Source organism: Limanda limanda, chromosome 17 (assembly GCF_963576545.1).
Source record: "Limanda limanda chromosome 17, fLimLim1.1, whole genome shotgun sequence".
In the NCBI taxonomy this organism is placed as follows: Eukaryota; Metazoa; Chordata; class Actinopteri; order Pleuronectiformes; family Pleuronectidae; genus Limanda; species Limanda limanda.
In genome coordinates this window covers 9,733,034-9,751,157 of record NC_083652.1, presented here as the reverse complement: position 1 = coordinate 9,751,157, position 18,124 = coordinate 9,733,034, and the positions used below count along the sequence as shown (strand labels likewise).

At 44.5% G+C, this 18,124-nt stretch overlaps 1 protein-coding gene across 1 annotated transcript; it reads left to right on the top strand.

The window, feature by feature from the left end:
• The first annotated feature begins 4,173 nt into the window (after nt 1-4,173).
• Nucleotides 4,174-17,796, top strand: LOC133023349 (C1q-related factor). Its single transcript, XM_061090366.1, has 2 exons — nt 4,174-4,800; nt 17,617-17,796. Exons 1-2 carry the CDS (start codon nt 4,192-4,194, stop codon nt 17,794-17,796), a joined length of 789 nt encoding a protein of 262 aa, XP_060946349.1. The 5' UTR covers nt 4,174-4,191.
• Nucleotides 17,797-18,124: the final 328 nt, after the last annotated feature.

The following is an 18,124-nucleotide window of genomic DNA, read 5'->3' as shown; positions in this document are numbered from 1 at the left end:
TTCAGAAACCGTCGCCCTTGTTTTAGTCTGTGTCTAATATAACTGATTGTTTGGAGATTGATCTTATTTTTGTATTCATGACATGACTGGAGACTGAACCCTACACTGTTAAATCTGTACATTAACAGCATTTAACTTGCAGCAGCTTCACACTATATTATTGTATATTAGAGAAACAATATACCACTTGAAATAATTATGCATTTTTTTTTATGTTATCTTGCAAATTTACAACGTATCTCAGTTTTGTACTATACAGTCTATTTACAGTGTTTACAATGAGTTTGAATCTATATTGTGTACCTTGTATTTAACTGTACTACTATTGTATTCAATTACATTCTACTCAATTGTATTTGTATATTGCATATATATATAAGTTCATTTCAATTTCAATTGAATTCCATTGGATAGATAGATGGATGGATAGATGGATGAATATATTTTAATTTGAAATCCCACACTTTTCTTAAAGTTTCTCAATACTAAGCTTTTAAGAATTTAATTCCTGTAAATAATGGTATTCTCTTAAAGTCCCACTCCGCATTAAACTCGTATTTGTTCCTTAAAACTACATATTCAAAAGGTTTGGCATGAAACATGTGATTTCCCACCTGCATTCATCATTTAATGACTGGGGTGTGTATTTCATATTTTCATATATATATTCATATACTTATGAATATGATAATATGACCCCACCACTACTCTCGTCCCCCCAGACTCTGGGGAGCCTTTTCCAGTTACTAAGTCCCACCCACAAGGATAAGTTTATTAGATTTGTAACACCAAATACGCTGAATCCGTTTCCTTCAGTCTGGCATTTGTTGTTAAAAGGAAAATACTCAAAATATATATCTTTTACCATATAAAAAGGCTCAAGGAGGACATGTTGACATATTTCAAACTTGATTTTCCACAAAGGGGGACTTAACAGAATGACATTGTATGACATTAGAACAGGTTTACATCAAAGATTAACTCTTGGAGCTGGACAGGAACGTCGTCCTTCTAAAACCTGACATTTGTAAGGCGTCCCAAAAAAAAGCATCTCAGCTCCTGAAAATCTGTTTCTGCCATATGCAGTTATTTTGCTTTCAGAACATGCCATCACTTCCATTAAACTATGTTTCACAACGACTGTCATTGGCACTCCTGGATCCTCTCCATATGCTCCGACAAATCAAGCAAAACAAACCAGCTCCACTGATATAAAGCTCAGCTGTCACAGCAGTTAACTCCCTCTCCATGTCTTACCTTGCTCCCCCTCTGCCTCTCCGACGCTCGTCTACCCATCTTACTTTTCTCTCTTTCATTGCTATCACTCTCTGTTTGTCCTCTCCGGTGTGCATTGATCTCAGTGGTTCAGAGATTTAGAGATTTGGGGCAAACTGATCTGACTGGCAGTTCCAGCTGGCAGGTGGGGAGAACAAACAATCCCCCCCCCACACACACATACACTCCCACCTAAACAAACTCAAAAACCAATTTAGGCCTTGTGTGCTTCTTCATATAGGCAAACTCCATGTCTGTAACCGCAGGAATAAAACAAAAACAGGCAAATATGCATTTGAGGAACACCTGTTGTGCCTGTTATTTGGGAATGTCTTACAGACTCAGTGATAAATTTGACATTAGACATCCAACTGGTGAAGCCATGAGTTTGCTACTTAAACTAAATGATGACGAAGAGACAGAAAACTGGTGACATGTCCAGAACGGTGGTAACAGATATTCAGGCATCCTGCTCACTGATCCGTCTCAATCCGTCACAAGAGCTCGGCCCCAGCTCCGGCACAAAGCAGTTCCGGAGACAGGCAAGCACGACATGTGGAAAGAGCCGGGAAGATCTTGCAGATTTAAAGTTTAAACTGAGGCTGATGGAATTTATCAGCAGAAGCACCTGGTGGACTAATAACCTGTCGACATATCTGAAAGAAAAGCGAAAGAAAAATAAGACAATGGTTTGATACGTGTAGTCTGTGTCCGTTATGTCTTCTTCCCTGTTGTTTGTTTGTTGGTTGGATGGTTTGTTTGTCAGCAGGAATACACCCAAAAACGACTGAAAGGATTTCCACTAAACTTGTTGGAAAGATGGGACATGGTCCAATAAAGAATCCATTAAATCATGGACAAAGGGGTAGATCTAGTAATTCCTAATCAAGACATTTCATCAGTTTTCCAGGGAATAATTCGTGGATCTGGATGAAAGAAATCAGCCATATTCCGGGGACTAATATCGACTCGTGTGCAGCTTGATTGAATCCAAGGGGAATGTTGGGCCTTGGCTGAGGTTTATGCTCGACCGAGATCCATTCAAGTTGATAATGAATTCACAATCTGCTACTAAATCAACAATGCACCCTGTTTGGTTGTCTGTGGTGTTGAGCTAGCAGTTGTATTGGCTTCATATTGGAATTCAAAGGGGAAAAAAAGCCTGCATTCTCCTGCTGATTTCACCGTTACCTCTCATGAACATGTAATGAACGTCCCTTTCCCAACTGGCACTTCCTCTTGACGTGACGAGCCACATTCTCCCGCCTGCCTTGATCGTGTTTGTCCATTTGACTGCATCAGACCGACGTCTTCGCAAACACTCCACAGATTTCACATGATGACATATGTTTGTTTGCCATCTGCAGACTTTATTATTTGCTTTCTTACTTCACCATTAATCACTCTAAGAGATGAAAATGTCAAACAAATGACATCATTGCTGCATATGGATTTCTTTTTCTCCCAACCAGGACCCTTAATTTGATAAAAACCATGAAATCAATACCTAAAAAAAGACACCAATAAGAAATGGTGTCAGCGCATTCAGGTGGAGAAACACGGTTATTGACATAGGGGAAAGGCAAAGAGGGGGAATAAAATAACAGCAGATGTCAGTGGCCCCTAACGGAAAAATAGATTTGCTGCCTTTGCCCTGAAGAAGTGGCCCCTTGTGAGGTACCACAAAGATCATTTTAAAAAGTTTTAATACATCCTCTACACATGTAGTTGCATTTTGTGTTTGCGTTGAACAGATGAAGTTGCTGGCTCGCGAGTTCGTTCTTGGCGTCAACTTCTGTAATTAGCACCTTTTTTTTTTATTGGAGGAGCTGATTTAGCAGATTTAAGTGTTGTCTTGTGTCTGTGCACATGTTCTCATGAATCTGTGGAGCCCACGTCCGAAAAAAGAAAAAAAAAAGACTGTCTTTCCACATCTCCGTCCTTATTTTTAGAGGCTGGATGCTGATGAGAGAGGAGAAAGCAAGGGAGTGAGAAACAGCATCAAAAGTGGGGAAAAGGAGGGAGAGCAAGGAGAGAAAAAAGAGGAGCAAGATGGTCAGAGTGGGGGGGTGGGGGGGGTTGTGTTGGTTCCTCTGTGGTTCAGGAGAGTGGTAGAATGAAATGCAGCGGGATGAGAGTCCTTCCTCTCAGTGAGCTGGAGGAAGAGAGAGGGAGGGAGAGGGAGAGAGAGAGAGAGAGAGAGAGAGAGAGAGAGAGAGAGAGAGAGAGAGAGAGAGAGAGAGAGAGAGAGAGAGAGAGAGAGAGAGAGAGAGAGAGAGAGAGAGAGAAGGGGACGTAACCACACCAACCTCTCACTCGATAGGGGAGCAGAGGAGAGGAGGGGGCTCCGCTGCTATTGCCGTATAAAAAGCCAAGCCTGAGAATCCGGCACCACAAACTCACCACACACACACACATACACACACACATGCATGCACAAACACAGATCCAGTGACTGCTCTGTGTCTCTCACACTCTCATCCCTCTCTCCCTCCCTCTCTCTCTCTCTCTCGCTCCCTCCCTCTGTCTCTCACTCCATTCCTCTGGGCTCTGCATCCTTCTTGCTTCTTCTTCCCACAAGTCAGAATGTGTTTGTAAGTACACGCTGAATGTCTCCCTCTGTATGCCTGGGCTTCCTTAAGTCTTTTGTATGTGTGACTGACTGGTTGCCTAGTTAAGTGTGACTGAGCAGAGCAGTGGGGTGGACCAAGTGTATGTGGGTCTCTGTCTCACCCTCACACACTCGCCGCTCCTCCTGCAACTCTTCTCGGGATCTCTGGGTCCCTCTCCTCGGTGACAGGCTCCTCACACTAAGCAGTCACCATTTCTGCTCCCGGGAGACCCACGCTGGCAGCGCAGCCCCTTCCCCGACTCAGCATCGGGAGGAAGACCCTGGTGGCGGCTGCCGTCGGGGTTATGCTGGTCCTGGTGCTGGTGGTGCTCATCCCTGTGCTCGTTAGCTCGGTGGGTACAGATGCCAGCCACTATGAGATGCTGGGCACCTGTCGCATGGTGTGCGACCCCTACCTGAACAAGGGCACTCCGGCCAGCAGCACCAGCTCCACCAGTCTCCAGGCTGAGGCGGAGGCGTTGAGCGACCAAGGCAACGTGCTTCCACCCTCCACCTTACTGCAAGGCCCACAGGGGAAGCCTGGCAGGCCAGGCAAGCCCGGACCACCTGGACCGCCGGGGGAACCGGGGCCACCAGGACCAGCTGGGCCTCCTGGTGACAGAGGGGACCAGGGTAGGACTGGGATTTTGGGTCTGGGGGGAAATGGAGCTATCAGCACAGCCACCTACAGCACGGTGCCTCGGGTGGCCTTCTACGCAGGGCTTAAGAACCCCCACGAAGGCTACGAGATCCTCAAGTTTGACGACGTGGTCACCAACCTGGGCAACAACTTCGATGGCATTTCGGGCAAGTTCATCTGCAGCATCCCGGGCACTTACTTCTTCATCTACCATGTGCTGATGAGAGGAGGGGATGGCACCAGCATGTGGGCAGACCTCTGCAAGAACGGCCAGGTTAGTGCTTTCAAAGTTCCCCTCTCCCCAGTGTAAACATGTCAAACTCTGAGGCGCACTCTCCTCTTCCACGTCCTCTGTGGCTCTGTCCTAAACATCCATACAGCGCAGGAAGCTTTTTTTTTTTGTCTTGGTAAAGCCAGGGAGTAAAAAAGTGACTTTGCGAGTCAGGCGTGCGCATCTGCCGTGCGCCTCCAAAGCCCAGAGCGCACAGCTGAGGCACCCGGCGCGCCCGGGGATAAAGACGCGTTGACTGGTTGCGACCCGCGTCCGCGCTTGATGCGTCCTGACACCGCAGCGTGCACGGATGCGATCCAGGGGCCGGTCACCGTGCGGGTGTGAGCCGGGGAGAGCCGGGGGGAGCCGGGGGGAGCGCGCCGGTCTGTGCGCCTTCACGCCGTAACATCCGGAGACCGATCGCGCGTTCCGTGTTTTCTCCTTTTCCTCTACTAATCCCACTTTGTGTCGGAGTGCTGGACTCGAAAGTGACGATGAGAAGTTGCAGGAATTAAAAGAATAAAATGTAGTGGAGTGGAGATGCGGTGCCATTTACTTTTGTTTTGTGGAGGGACGGTGCGCTGTCGTATTTGGAGATTTGCCTTTTACGCATGATTTTCATTAATCATATTATTATTATAATTAAAAAATAATACAATATTGCATGGAGGAGAGCACGCATTTCTATAACAAAACACTCAACTTTTAGATCCGATCATGTCTGCTCGGTGCAGGTGTACGGAGTCGAGGGGGGGGGGGTAAATTGAAATTACACGGATAATATTTGGACAACACTTTGTGTGTCTGTGCAAACCTACCGCATGTTGCCGCTGCATCCATCGGTCTCTGCAGTCGTGATAAATGCATTAGGACGTCTATATGATCTATTCACGGCTTCTTTGATGCATCGCTTTAATGGGGGGCTAATTTAGTTTTGCGCCCCTCGGGGTCTTCTCAGGTTGGTAATGTGTGTGCCTGTGTAGTTTGCAGCTTTCCGATCAGCCCGTCAGATCGTTTCTCTTCAAAGAGGCTTTGAAATAACGTTTTGCCGGTGACAAAAAAAAAATAGGAAAGAAGATGAAATTATTTGCAGTCATTGTTTGATTTGTGGCTGCAACTGTGCCTTTATCAGTTTGCCTTCACAATTAAATGCATTCATGTTAAATTGGAAAAGAAGCAACCTGTCACACTATAAACACTCCAAATATAATCCTGCATAATTTCTCCAATCAAAATCAGTCACTTTGATAATTACAACTTTCTAAAAGCTGTGAGAGTTCAATTCCGGGTTAAAGTGCATTATATCACAAGAGACCATGAAAAGGAAGAGGTTACAGGGGCCGCCTTTATTGCATTTCACACATTGTCATGCATCTCTAATGTAGAAGCTCCACAAGCTCAGCTGCACTTTGGGTCTTTGGTTTTTACCTTTCTTTCTATTTTGGACAGACGGCCAAAATCATACTCGCACTTGCTCTCTGTCTTGAGTTCTCATTCACACGCACACGTGTCCTCACATATGAGCAAGTACAGAGGCTGAATCTGCAGAAAGTGGACTTGAACTGAGTGTGCGAATACGTTTATTAATTAAGTTTTTTAAATGCGATAGATTTTGAAGACGCAGTTAGAAAATAAAGGAATAAAAACATCTGCTGCGGGCCATTTTCAAGACTTATCTGAATTCCTGTCGATCTGTCCCTTTCAATTTGACGATTTGGGCAACACAAGAGTTTCATAACATGCATGGTGCCACAGTGATGCTCAGTCACATCTTTAAATTATATTACCAAAATGTATTCTTGTATTATTTTTCATCAGAGCTCACCTGAGAGCCTGCAGCTCGACTCTGCCTGTGAGTCTGTTTTCCTCTGGCTGCTGCTGACTGGGTTTTCAGAACAAAAACTATATGCGTGACATCAGCAAACAAATCAGCCGGACAAGCTGATGTGGTTCAGTTCCTTCGTAATGTTCATGTTTCGATGACCCATATGTGGGAGGAACTGTGCTCTGGAGCCACTGAGGGGAAAGGAGGAGGGAGGCGTTAAATTATTTCTTCAACTCGTTTCAAAGAACTGGATGTTTGGACGGATTACAGAACGCTCTTCTTACCTGCACTCAGCTGCTACCTACACTTCAGCTCTTCTTTAAAAACATCCTTATTCGTATTGGGAGGCACTTTTCGCTACACAAATTAGCACAACATTTGAATTTTATATTAAATGATGTTTAGAAATTTTCATTCGACATATGAAACCTTTTAACCCTAACTGTGAACCGCTTCAGATTCCCCACCGTGGATCAACCAACTCCACCACTGCTGCTGATGGACTGCGGCCCATCACACGTATATGTACATATCCTTAGTCCTTCACTCTTAGTCGCGATGACAACCATTTTGAGAAAAAAACGGAAATATGGCCACTCATAGTTGCTGGACAGATCCTTGCTGTAACACTAAAAAAGGCCAGATCATTTAGGGACATGTTTCTCTTGTCTTGAAACGATAATCTTCATATTCAAAAGCTGATTGTGCCCATAGATAAACAGTGTTCTAATGAGTAATGCTGCTGGTGAAAGACATTTTTTTTTAAAAACTGTACATGTTGAAGGATATCACAGCTTCTGTAAGTCACACACAAAATGCTCTTTATAGTCCATTTCATTAACATTTGGGATTTCTGATTCACCATCATCAGAGAGATGAATCCTTGAAACAAGAGACATCACAAATACCTCTACCTCCCGAAATCCAAATCCACCAACTGCTGCTGCCACCTGCTTCAGATAATTTTTACATTCTTAAGTTTTTTTATTTTTGGGGAACTGAGAATTTGAAATAAACAGTTCAGCAGAAAGTGGCCGGGGCCTCACATTGCAAGTGCTGACACCGTGATAAGGCGGAGATAAAACAATTGGCTCCGTGAATCTGTTCGTCTTGCCAAGGCAGCTAGAGGTTAACTCCTCCGCCAAGTTCACAGCCGGCAAGAAAAAGAGTTACAGCGATCACCTTCTACATATAATGTCTCACTCAACAGGAATGTTTATGGGTAGGCGTAAAAGCATTGATATACAGTATAATAGGGGAAGAAGAACATATGTTCCAATAAAAGGCCTTCTGTTCCCGCTTCATTGTGCTCCCAAGAGGAGGGTGTGGAGGTACTTAAGTTAGACGCACACAGTGTGCATCCCCAGAGACCTGTGTAATGTTTATAAAGTGGTAACTGCTTCACTGTCTCTCTCTGTCCTATGCAGGCAGCTCTTGCATACAGACAGCAGAGCACTTGCTGCGGTGTTTATTAGGTTGTTGGTCGACGGCGAAAGGCCCCAAAGCCTCAATCTGTGTAAACGACGGTGAATGGTTATAAATGTTGGGGCCGGCTTATGCTACATCATTGATGAAGTGCTGAGATCAAGCTAGGGGCTCCTGCAGTCCCAGCTCATTAAGGCTGCAAAAAGCTGCACTGTGAGGTGGAGCAGGGGAGGCCAGGGAATTGGAGACAATACTAGTATTTTATCATCTTTTGGCTTTAGTGAGGCGGAGGCTTCCCAGGCCCTGCAGTGCTGTTTCCATCCAGCGTGTGCTCCTCCCACTCCAGGGGTCCTCCCAAGAGGCGTTCAACATCAGCATCCATAGGTTCACCTCTTCTTTTTCTTTATTTTTTCTCCACTTCCTCTTTTCACTTGCCAGACTGCAACAGAAGAATCGCAGCGTTGTCCCCAGGACTTTGACACTTTTCTAACAGAGACCAAAAAGTCAGCTTCCTGGTAAACAAACAAAATGAGGAAATCTATTTTCAGCGCGGTACACTTTATCTGCTTTCCAAGTTCCTCTCCGCGAACTCTATTGGCTCCTCCATCGCCCGCTCTTTTACTCGCTTGCCAAGTATTCCACCAACCCTAAACTCTCGCCATTAAAACCGGCGCTTTCCTCTGACCTGCCTCGAACACCCTGAGAGACAGTGGCATGGAAAATGTATCGGCGGCGGTGGAAGACGGAGCGAGACAAAGAGGACATAAAAAGACATAGTTATTGTGCTATTGTGCTAGCGAGTCTATTTAATTGTAATTAAAAAGCTTGAACCAGATCCAGGATGTGTTTGCGCTTCTCCTCTCCGTTCCCATCTTAATATTGTTATTAATCTGCAAAACCGTTTCAGAGTTAATTAAAAGCAATGACTTCAGCGTCAGTCTCTCAAGAGGACCATAGTGAATAATCACTCTGTCTCCTTCTTTAATAAGCTTCAACGTCCTTCGTGCACATGGCTCTTCCCTGGCAATTACTGCTGCAGTCTCACTATACACACACATTCACACTTGCTCATACACGTTCAGGCCTTGCACCCCCCCACCACACCACCCCCCTACCCCCGAACCCACTGCCTTACCCCAACTGTGCTCTGCCCTCCATCTCTCCTCTACGCCCGGTCGACAGGAGCTCACAGGAAAAAAGTTTCAGCATAAAAAAAGAAACATTATCTTAAAAAAAAAGCCGCAATGGAGCATCTGGATTGTGGTATCACCCAATCGATTTACACACAACACACAACGCCATCAATATTCCCCGTTGCTCTCAAGTGATGCATTGCACTGGAACAGAATGGGTTACAGCGCGAACCTCCTTCTCTCCGATTTTTTGGTTTTTCGGGCTCACCTCGCTCCAGTGTCTCTTCAGCGGTTCTGTTTTAAACGTTAAGTGTTTCCATCGGCTCTGCTCAGTCGCGTGTCGTCTTCCTGTCAAAGCCGTCGCCTCCGTCCATCTCCGCTCGTGAAGGCACCTCCAGGAGGGGTTTTCAGCTCCGGTGCACATGAAGGCCGTTTATCCCGCTGCAGTGTATCCAGGTGAAACCTGCAAATTGTGTTGAGCCCGCGGTGTCGATCCAAACATCAAACATGGGAGATGAGCCATCTGGACGAGGGTCTGCTCTGTTTGATTTGATTCTGACACACGCTCCGAAGAAACGTGTGAATAACAGAAATAGAAATCATTCAACAGATTATCACTCAGGCTGGGTTGTTTTTTTTTTACAGATTTTTATGATAGGAATCAAAATATGAAGGACTATTGGGTTAGGGTTATCTCCACTGAAACAGCAATACTTCAGATTGATTTTAACATTCTGGTAATGTTCAGTCCTGCTATTCGTCATCGTGCTGTGACTCCGGCACTGAGAGGCCTCTGTGTGTCTGCCGGGCGCAACAGAGAGACTCTGTCTGAAATGGACAGGCAGGGTTTGAGAGAGCCTCCCTCAGTCCCTCGGCCTCTTCGCCTGCAGTATTGATCCCCTTAAGTGTATATGTGCATGCACGTGTGTCTCTTTCCTTCTTCTGACAGACCCGTTTCTCTCTGTGTGATGTACATCGTGGCACTTCTTCTATAATCAGCCTGAGAGGTAGTGGAGGCGGACCTTTGGCCTTGATCTGCTGTGTAATTGGACATTGGATTTGACACTCTGCCGAGTGGAACATTAGAGCTGGCCTAATTAGGTGCGAGGGCTATTAAATGAAGATTGGCCCATGTTGTTAGGAAATACCACACAGATTGGAAATGTCAAGATGACACCAGGCTGTCCTCGGCAAGCACGGGGAAGAAAATCTATCATTTATTGGTGAAGTTTCTAAACTTGCCCGAAAACTGCCCACCACTTGTCTGTAATAATTCAATTTACTTTTGAAATCATTTTGCACTGGGCTGAGCAGACAGGCATGAGAGCCCAGCTGGCGTCTCACATTCAGCAGCAGCTCGTGGAACACTGCTAGATAATCTCATGTACCGAGAGATCACAAAAACATACAGTTTAAAATAGGCTATGGGTTTCCTCCTGTGGCCAGCTGACTCAAGGATGCAATGGTGTTGACTCACAAGGCTTCTTTATTATAATGAGGGCCATATGGGAGACAGACAAGTGCCCCTGGCCCTCTTATGCAAACATCTCTCTCTCTCTCTCTCCCGGTGTCTCCCCACGCCCCTGACATTTAGCCGTCCCCCTAAATTCATTCCTGGGCGATACCCACGATCATCCCCTCCCCGAGCGGCGAGCCAATGGCTCCAAAATGACTCAGTCTGCTGCACGGCGCAGTGTGTTTAACACCGACTGCCTCTCCCTGTTAAAAGAATATGGGTAAAACATCAACACTCTCCCTAGTAAGAGAGGATGAATCAGATACTGTATGAAAAATGGATGTCAGAGCAAAGCTGACAATTTGCCTATCATCCGACACTCAGACGGAAACTCACTTTGCTTCGTTTTTTCAGTGGAGTCTTTTCTATTTGAGAAAAAAGGGAAAATCCAAGTGCCTCAGGGTTACTAGGAAGCTCACTGGAAAAACACGCTGGGTGCGAAGAAAGTTGGACAATTTTACAGTTAAAGCCTCTGCAGCGAGTAGTGATGGTAAAGTTCAGGTGCTGGCGCTCGCAGCAGACAGCGTACCTCGCTAATTAACGGGGTGTGATGAGTCAGACGCAGGAGAGAAGAGACCGGCTGGAGCGCAGGTCAAAGTTGGAGATCTATTTTTCTCCCACCGTTGTTTCCTGTGCAGTTCTCCAGGAGTCGTCTTCCTCTCGCCCTCTGTGTGTTCCCGTTACGCCCGGGCCCCCTTAGCGGTTCCTGCAACACTCAGATCAGGTATCAGCGGTGCACGTGATTAACTAATGAACTAATGTCTGACGCCGGATTCACCTCCAGCATGGCTGCGAGCAGATTAACAAACAGTGAGAGGTTTGTGCAGGAAAGTCGTCCCGTTTCAAAGGAGGCTGAGCAGGTACAAAGAGAACAGCTGGTGAAATTAATTCAGGAGGCCTTTCTCGACTCTCGTCTGACAGATGGCAAATCTCCTGTTATCATTTCACACCTCATATCGGGTTTTCTCTTAAATTCTCCAACAAATAGACCTGTAACGTGTAAGGACACCCGACGCTATCTGATAATACAACTCTCTGGCAACCCCTCGTGGGTTTGCCGTGCTCATTATTTCATTAAAACCTTCAACCCACGTGTGTGTTTGTGCACAGGAATGCAAATAGATGTGTGTGTTTGCCTCTCTGTCACATTGAGTGTGTGTATTTGTGTGTGTGTGTGTGTGTGTGTGCGGTCAAACGTTGGAGTGGGCTCAATAGCAGTGGCAAGCCGGCTAAGCTGCTATTAAGCATGCAGTTCACGGCTGGAATGTTCAAACACAATTAGACAGCAGTACACTTTGATTTAAAGAGGGCCGATAGACTCGTCGATTCAAAATGGAGGCTCAACGTCAAGTCAACAAATCCCTGTCAGAGCAGCCACGAGACATGTCCTTGACAAAGCCTCTCGTAAGATCGCTGTCCCAGAGCGACTCCGCAGCCCCCCCCCCCCCCCCAATGCCAGACACAATGCGTAGCCAGGGCCTCAAATTGTCGTCGTTTTCATCGACAGTGTTGCTTTAACGGCTTATAATGAAAGCAGAGCAGCCGACCGTACAATATGGGAACACCGCAGCTGCCAAATGAGAGTGGTGTAAAACATCTTTTGAAATAAATTGCAATTGGAACTGTTGATTGTAGTGGAAATCCCACAAGGCCGAGGGAGCAGTGTTTTGCGACGTGCCGTCTTCGGGGGGGCAGCATCTTTAAATAAAAAACATGTTTTATTGATAACTGCGGCGTCCATAGTCACAGTTAAACAGCTCACGACTTAGAGAGGATCCACTCTTCTCTTTTCCAGGCACACACATCGTCCATTAAGCCCGAGCGCAGCCTGGCATTTTCTTGTGTCTCCACTCAGAATATTGCTCAATCAAAGCCATCACGTTGACGAAGTGACGGAATGCAAACACGCACGAGCAGCCACAAGGAAGACAACATTGCCTGACACCTCATTTACCATCGCCGGCGCCGGCGCTCACAGCCTCATGCTTTGTTTGTCTTGTCAAAGTTGCTCTACATACTCCGTGTCAAGGTCACGCACTGCCAATTGGCTGTTAGTCCTGCTCATCGCTCGCTGTACGTCTGCCATATCCTCCGTTTGAACCTCTGGCTCATATCCCTAACAAGTTCTTTGTGTGAAAGAGGGAAAAAAAAAATATTATACAGTAAATAAATAAACTCCCAGATCATTATTTCAAAAATAGCGAGAGGTTTTATTCATGCGTGCTTATCACTGAAGGCAAACGAAGGAGGCCTAGACTGCGGCAGTTAGAGTCTCAGAAGGGGATGAAAACCATTAGAGCAAAGAAGCAAAACAAAACAATAATATCAATGTGAGAGAACCAGAAGGATTTTGGGGGAGTTTACTTCCACCAGGGCTTTGCTCACTGAAGGAAAATGTTATATTTGTACCTCCTCCACCCGTCAGAAAGAAAATCGTGAAACACAACCCTTGAACAAGTCGTAAATTTAGCTCCTTAAAGAACAATCAAGATAATAATTTAAGTTATATAACTCCCCTCTGACATTAAGGTTCCCGGGGTTCTGTGTGAACACCTGTTAAGGCAAATATTTTCTTAAACTTTCATTAAAATCCCAACTGACAAATCCACCTGAGCCGACATCACCAGCGCCCCCCCCCCCCCCGCTTCCGCTACCGCCACCGCTAAACCCCAAAAGCGGTAAACCTCTAATAAGATGGTGTTGACTTGGCACACTCAGGGCACATCACATCATATTAATATGCACTGGACACAGGCATCTCGGAATCCGAACAGGAGGCTTTGTTTGCACATCGATATGAGCTGCGCTAGATTTAATCAGGAGGATAAACAATAAAAAAAAAAAACTGTACAATAATGAATATATTACTACTGCATCTTAAAACCTCACCTACCTCGGAATTTCATTATTCAGATTAGCCTTTAATTTCACGCCAACACGACCGCTACAGTCTACTGTGAGGTTTTTAAAAAACTTTGAGAAAAACCTCAGATCTTCTCTTTTCTTTCCTGATCAGACATCTCGTCTGTGCCGGGTGCTTTGATAGAAGAAGAGAAGTTTGTCTTGTCCTCTGTGCTGCCTGAGAACGATTAATAAATGCTCCTTCCATGTGCGCATTCTTCATGCTATCCAAACGCACAAAAGCTCCTTTTTATTCACTTCACCTTCAATTACAAACTCGAGTTGTTTTTACTTAACCATCAATAAAGACGCTGAAAAAGCTGAAGAAGTTTCAGCCTTGCTCCTCTCTGCTCCATAATTCAAAGCTGATGGCGACTCGAAAGAAAACAGCTCGTCTATGTTTGGAAATCATTCGGAGGTATGAGCATCTGTTGGATAGCAAAAGGATAATAATGACTTAACGGTTTAATAGGAAAAAAAGGAAATTGTTGGCTGCAAGTAATTAAAATAACTTTTTCATTTTTGGGGAAACTTCGGAAAACGTCTGTATGTGTTGTTGAATCGTGGAAGATAACAGGGACCATGAGAAGCAGCTGTGGCAGTAGAATATGAATATTTGCATCTCACACCTATGATGGATATAATGACGTGTTGTGAAGTGATGGTTAGTAACCCAAACATCTGGTTTATCCAGGTTCAACATACGGTGTCACAGATATGGCCACTTGCCACTTCAATGCTTTTTACAGCATTGCTTCTTTCTAGTGCAGGTCTGCCTCTTTGTCGTTGTGTGGATGTGGAGAGAAGCACTTCACTCACTCCATTCTTCCCTGAAAGAATTTTCTGATAAATGCGTCCATCATTTGCAGCTTGAAATCATAAGATTTATACCAATAGTTCCCTTGATACAAATCCATCCTTGCAGTGATTCAAACTACTTATTATTCAGTTTATGAAAAATCTTTACATTTGCTGTTTTAATAAAAAACTTTGCACGCCTCTTCACAACCTCCACATCTGGAACTGTATGTTCCCGGCAGCAGGTTGTGGTAGAAAATCGACAGGAGATGAGAGTTTAGAATTAATAAAGAAAAGACTATCAATTTCATAAGAATGATTCATTACAAAATCCACAGAAAAAGAGTGTTTGAGTGAGAGAACAAGCACTTCAATTAGAAGCATAAATTGCCAAAACATAATTTAGAGGAGGTTAGCGTGACGTTTATTATGGAATAAGTGGATTGTTTGAATAAAACCTTAAATATTTTTATTTAAATTGTGCAAAATGAATTGTTGGGCCGCCCCAAAGCTCCGATTTAAAGCTGTCTGCAAACACCGAGGTCGGGCCACAGCAGACTTTAGAGACCCGATAATGAGCCACAGGAAAACACTTGGAACACACATGAATTATTGATTTTGATTCAACCCCAGTGACCAGACTAAGTGACTAATTGGCTTATTTAACCAGTGGCTGCTTTAAAGGATATACAGTTGCTTTCTTTTTCATCCCAGGAGAGAATAATGATCCTCTCGTTCGACTGTATTCTACACAAGTTATGACTGATGCGGGTCTCCTTGTTAGTAACTGTTCAATACCGCTGACAAACAAAGCCGACTATTAGCATTTGGCGAGTTGAACATTATTGTTGTTGCTTCTGCTCTGTAAACTAACACATTGGACTTGAGGTGAAACAATAACTTTGAGGTTACAGTCACTTAAGCTCCTATAGGGTTTACATCTGGGTTAAAAAGTTATTATTTTGGGTTACTGTAACTCACCATATGAAGATTGACTGTTCAGTATCCTGCTTTGTGCCGGATTTTTCAACAAATTAGATTTCTCAGTTAATTATGTGTGAATCTTGAGGAAAAAATGTATTTAGGTATCGATGCTTGTGCAGTTTCATGCAGATCCAAATAAAAATCTGGATCCAGTGGATTCAAATGTGGTTACAAGGGGTGTAGTCTATTTTTAGCCTCTGTTCGGGGACATATAGGGCTAGAAACCTGTTACTGGCACTAATGTGTAGCGAAATGTGGCTTTAGCTATGAGGCTTGTTTTAATTTAAATGCACTGTTGGGCCTCAGGGGAGGTATGTGCTTTACAAATGCAATAATAGTCTTAAATCTGGGGAACAAAAAACAACAGCGAGTCCTCCACTGCTCACCCTGGAAGCACAAATAATAACATGGAAAAAGAAAAGTTGCGTAAGGCCTCTTGAGGATCCAGAGGGGTGCATGTAAAGTCCATTTTTTATTCAATAATGTTATAAGAGTGCAGTATTAATCAGTGGAATACTATTCATTTTAAAAGCTCATCTGTGTGCATCATCCAGTGAGTGACTAACACTGAACGTCTCTTTACATTTCAAGTTTCATTTAGCAAAAACAACTGGTACAAAAAGTTGCGCGTGTCCGAAAACACGCAACTTCATTTGTAACATTGCAAGGTCATTCCTCCAGACGATCTACCGCTGTGTTAATCTCTTTCACGCGACGACACACATGCATGAAAAGCACCTCTATTGTTTTCAGCGCCCATTTGGCACCGAAGCTCTACTTTCCTCCCCAGAGAGCGAGCAAGCGAGCGGGAGGGAGCATGTTTGTGATGGAGGTCTTAATTAGTCAGGACAGGTTATTTAGAAACTGCTCCAAAGAGCCAGAACACACGCAAGCAGGCACACACGCACACACACACACACACACACACACACACACACACACACACACACACACACACCCACAGTCAGACAAAGGTAAACGTAAAATTCCTCCTTTGCTTTTTAAAAAATCTTGTAATCATACAAATTCATACCAAAGATTCTCGTCGCACTTTTCAATACGTCATATCCGCTCATAATCAGCAGTCGTCCTTGACGTTTTTTCATATATTGTATTTCTCAGTAATATCCTCCAGAGTCGGACGCCCCCAGAGTCAACCCTGTTGTTAAGTTTCTCAAACTTTCTCTTTCTGCAGACCTTTTTGTTCCGAGGCTCAATGTTAGGTCTTCTATGAAAGACCGATGGCTAGATTGAAACCATAAATCTGCTTGACAGAACGGCCTGAGGTTTGACTGACCCTCCGGTTGCTCCTGTAGGTTTAATATCAGTATGAAGAACTACTTGAGCCATTGGTGTGTCCGGTGAAAAAACTTTGGGGTTTGGTATTTCAACAACAGATCGTTTTTATTTGGGTATTCCCAACACTGACATGTTCTCTTTTTGAGCAACAAATTTCCCTTTGGGCTGCAGCAGTAAGTGATTTTTCAGTCTAGTGACAGTTTCAGGTTTTGTTTGGTTCCCTTTTCATGACCTTTCTATTTCTAGTTTTCTGTTTTTTTTATCCATAGCTTTGTTTGTCTTGATGTTTTTTCGCAGATTAATTATGATGATATCTTGATGTATTTTCAATAGATATTGAGAAAAAGAATGGTTGCAGATTTGGATTAGGATCTGATTTCAGGAAACTTTCAAATTTGACTATTGAACCTGTCGGGTGTTTTGGATCTGAAGTCCTGGGCTTTCTCGTATAGAATAAATCACTCAATAAAAAACAACTGTGGCACTTATATTCAGACGTGAATGCAACTGCCTGCTATTCCCAAGCTGTAGCAGCTCCCCTTGCTACGTTCGCATGATTGTATATATTTTATGCAGATCTTGCTCTTGTATCATTCAAATATATATGTATTATAGATATCAGGTGGGATTTGCTCCAGCCCCCTGCGACCCTTTAAGGATAGGCGGTATAGATAATGGATGGATGAATACATTATTTTCTAGTATTTAAATAACAAATGCAGAGAACTGTGCAGCCTGAGAGGTTTGTTAGAGCTTCAGATTTAGTAGCAGAAACCCACAACTGTGAAAAGCGTATTTGACAATATGTGAGAGAATGACTTTAGAATGAGTATTAAGTGCTTTTCCTAAATGATATAAGCAAATGTCCCTGAAATGTTCGATATCTAACGAGACGACCTGTTCTCCTACATGTTCGTCTGCCCCTTTCTCTCTTCCAGGTTCGTGCCAGCGCCATCGCCCAAGACGCTGACCAGAACTACGACTATGCCTCCAACAGCGTCATCCTCCATCTGGACGCGGGCGACGAGATTTACATCAAACTGGATGGAGGCAAAGCCCATGGAGGCAACAACAACAAGTACAGCACCTTCTCTGGCTTCATCCTTTACGCAGACTGAAGGTACACAGACCCAGAGACAGTCGGACGGGGAAGTGATAGAGAGGAAGAGTTGTACGACTGGGGGTTGGTTGTGGGTGTGTGTTAAAAAGCCGGAATCCTTCCTAGTTTTCCTAAATCTCTTCATCATCACGGACACCTCTGCTTCGTATCCATCCAGCCACGGCATCCAGGCTCTGTAGCCGAGCCTGGGTGCAAAGCTCCCGAAGGACACACTGAGAGGGGACGGGCCGGCGGCGTGGGAGGAGTGGGACGTGGGGAGGAAGTGGGCGGGGTTTTTTCTGCGCTCCTCGACATAATGCCGACGTGTAAGAACCTCCTCACTTTCA

Excerpts from the sequence above, each read along its gene's own strand:
- LOC133023349 (XM_061090366.1), top strand. The coding sequence starts at position 4,192 with ATGCTGGTCCTGGTGCTGGTGGTGCTCATCCCTGTGCTCGTTAGCTCG. Across the intron at positions 4,801-17,616 it reads ACCTCTGCAAGAACGGCCAG|GTTCGTGCCAGCGCCATCGC; the intron begins GTTAGTGCTTTC and ends TCTCTCTTCCAG.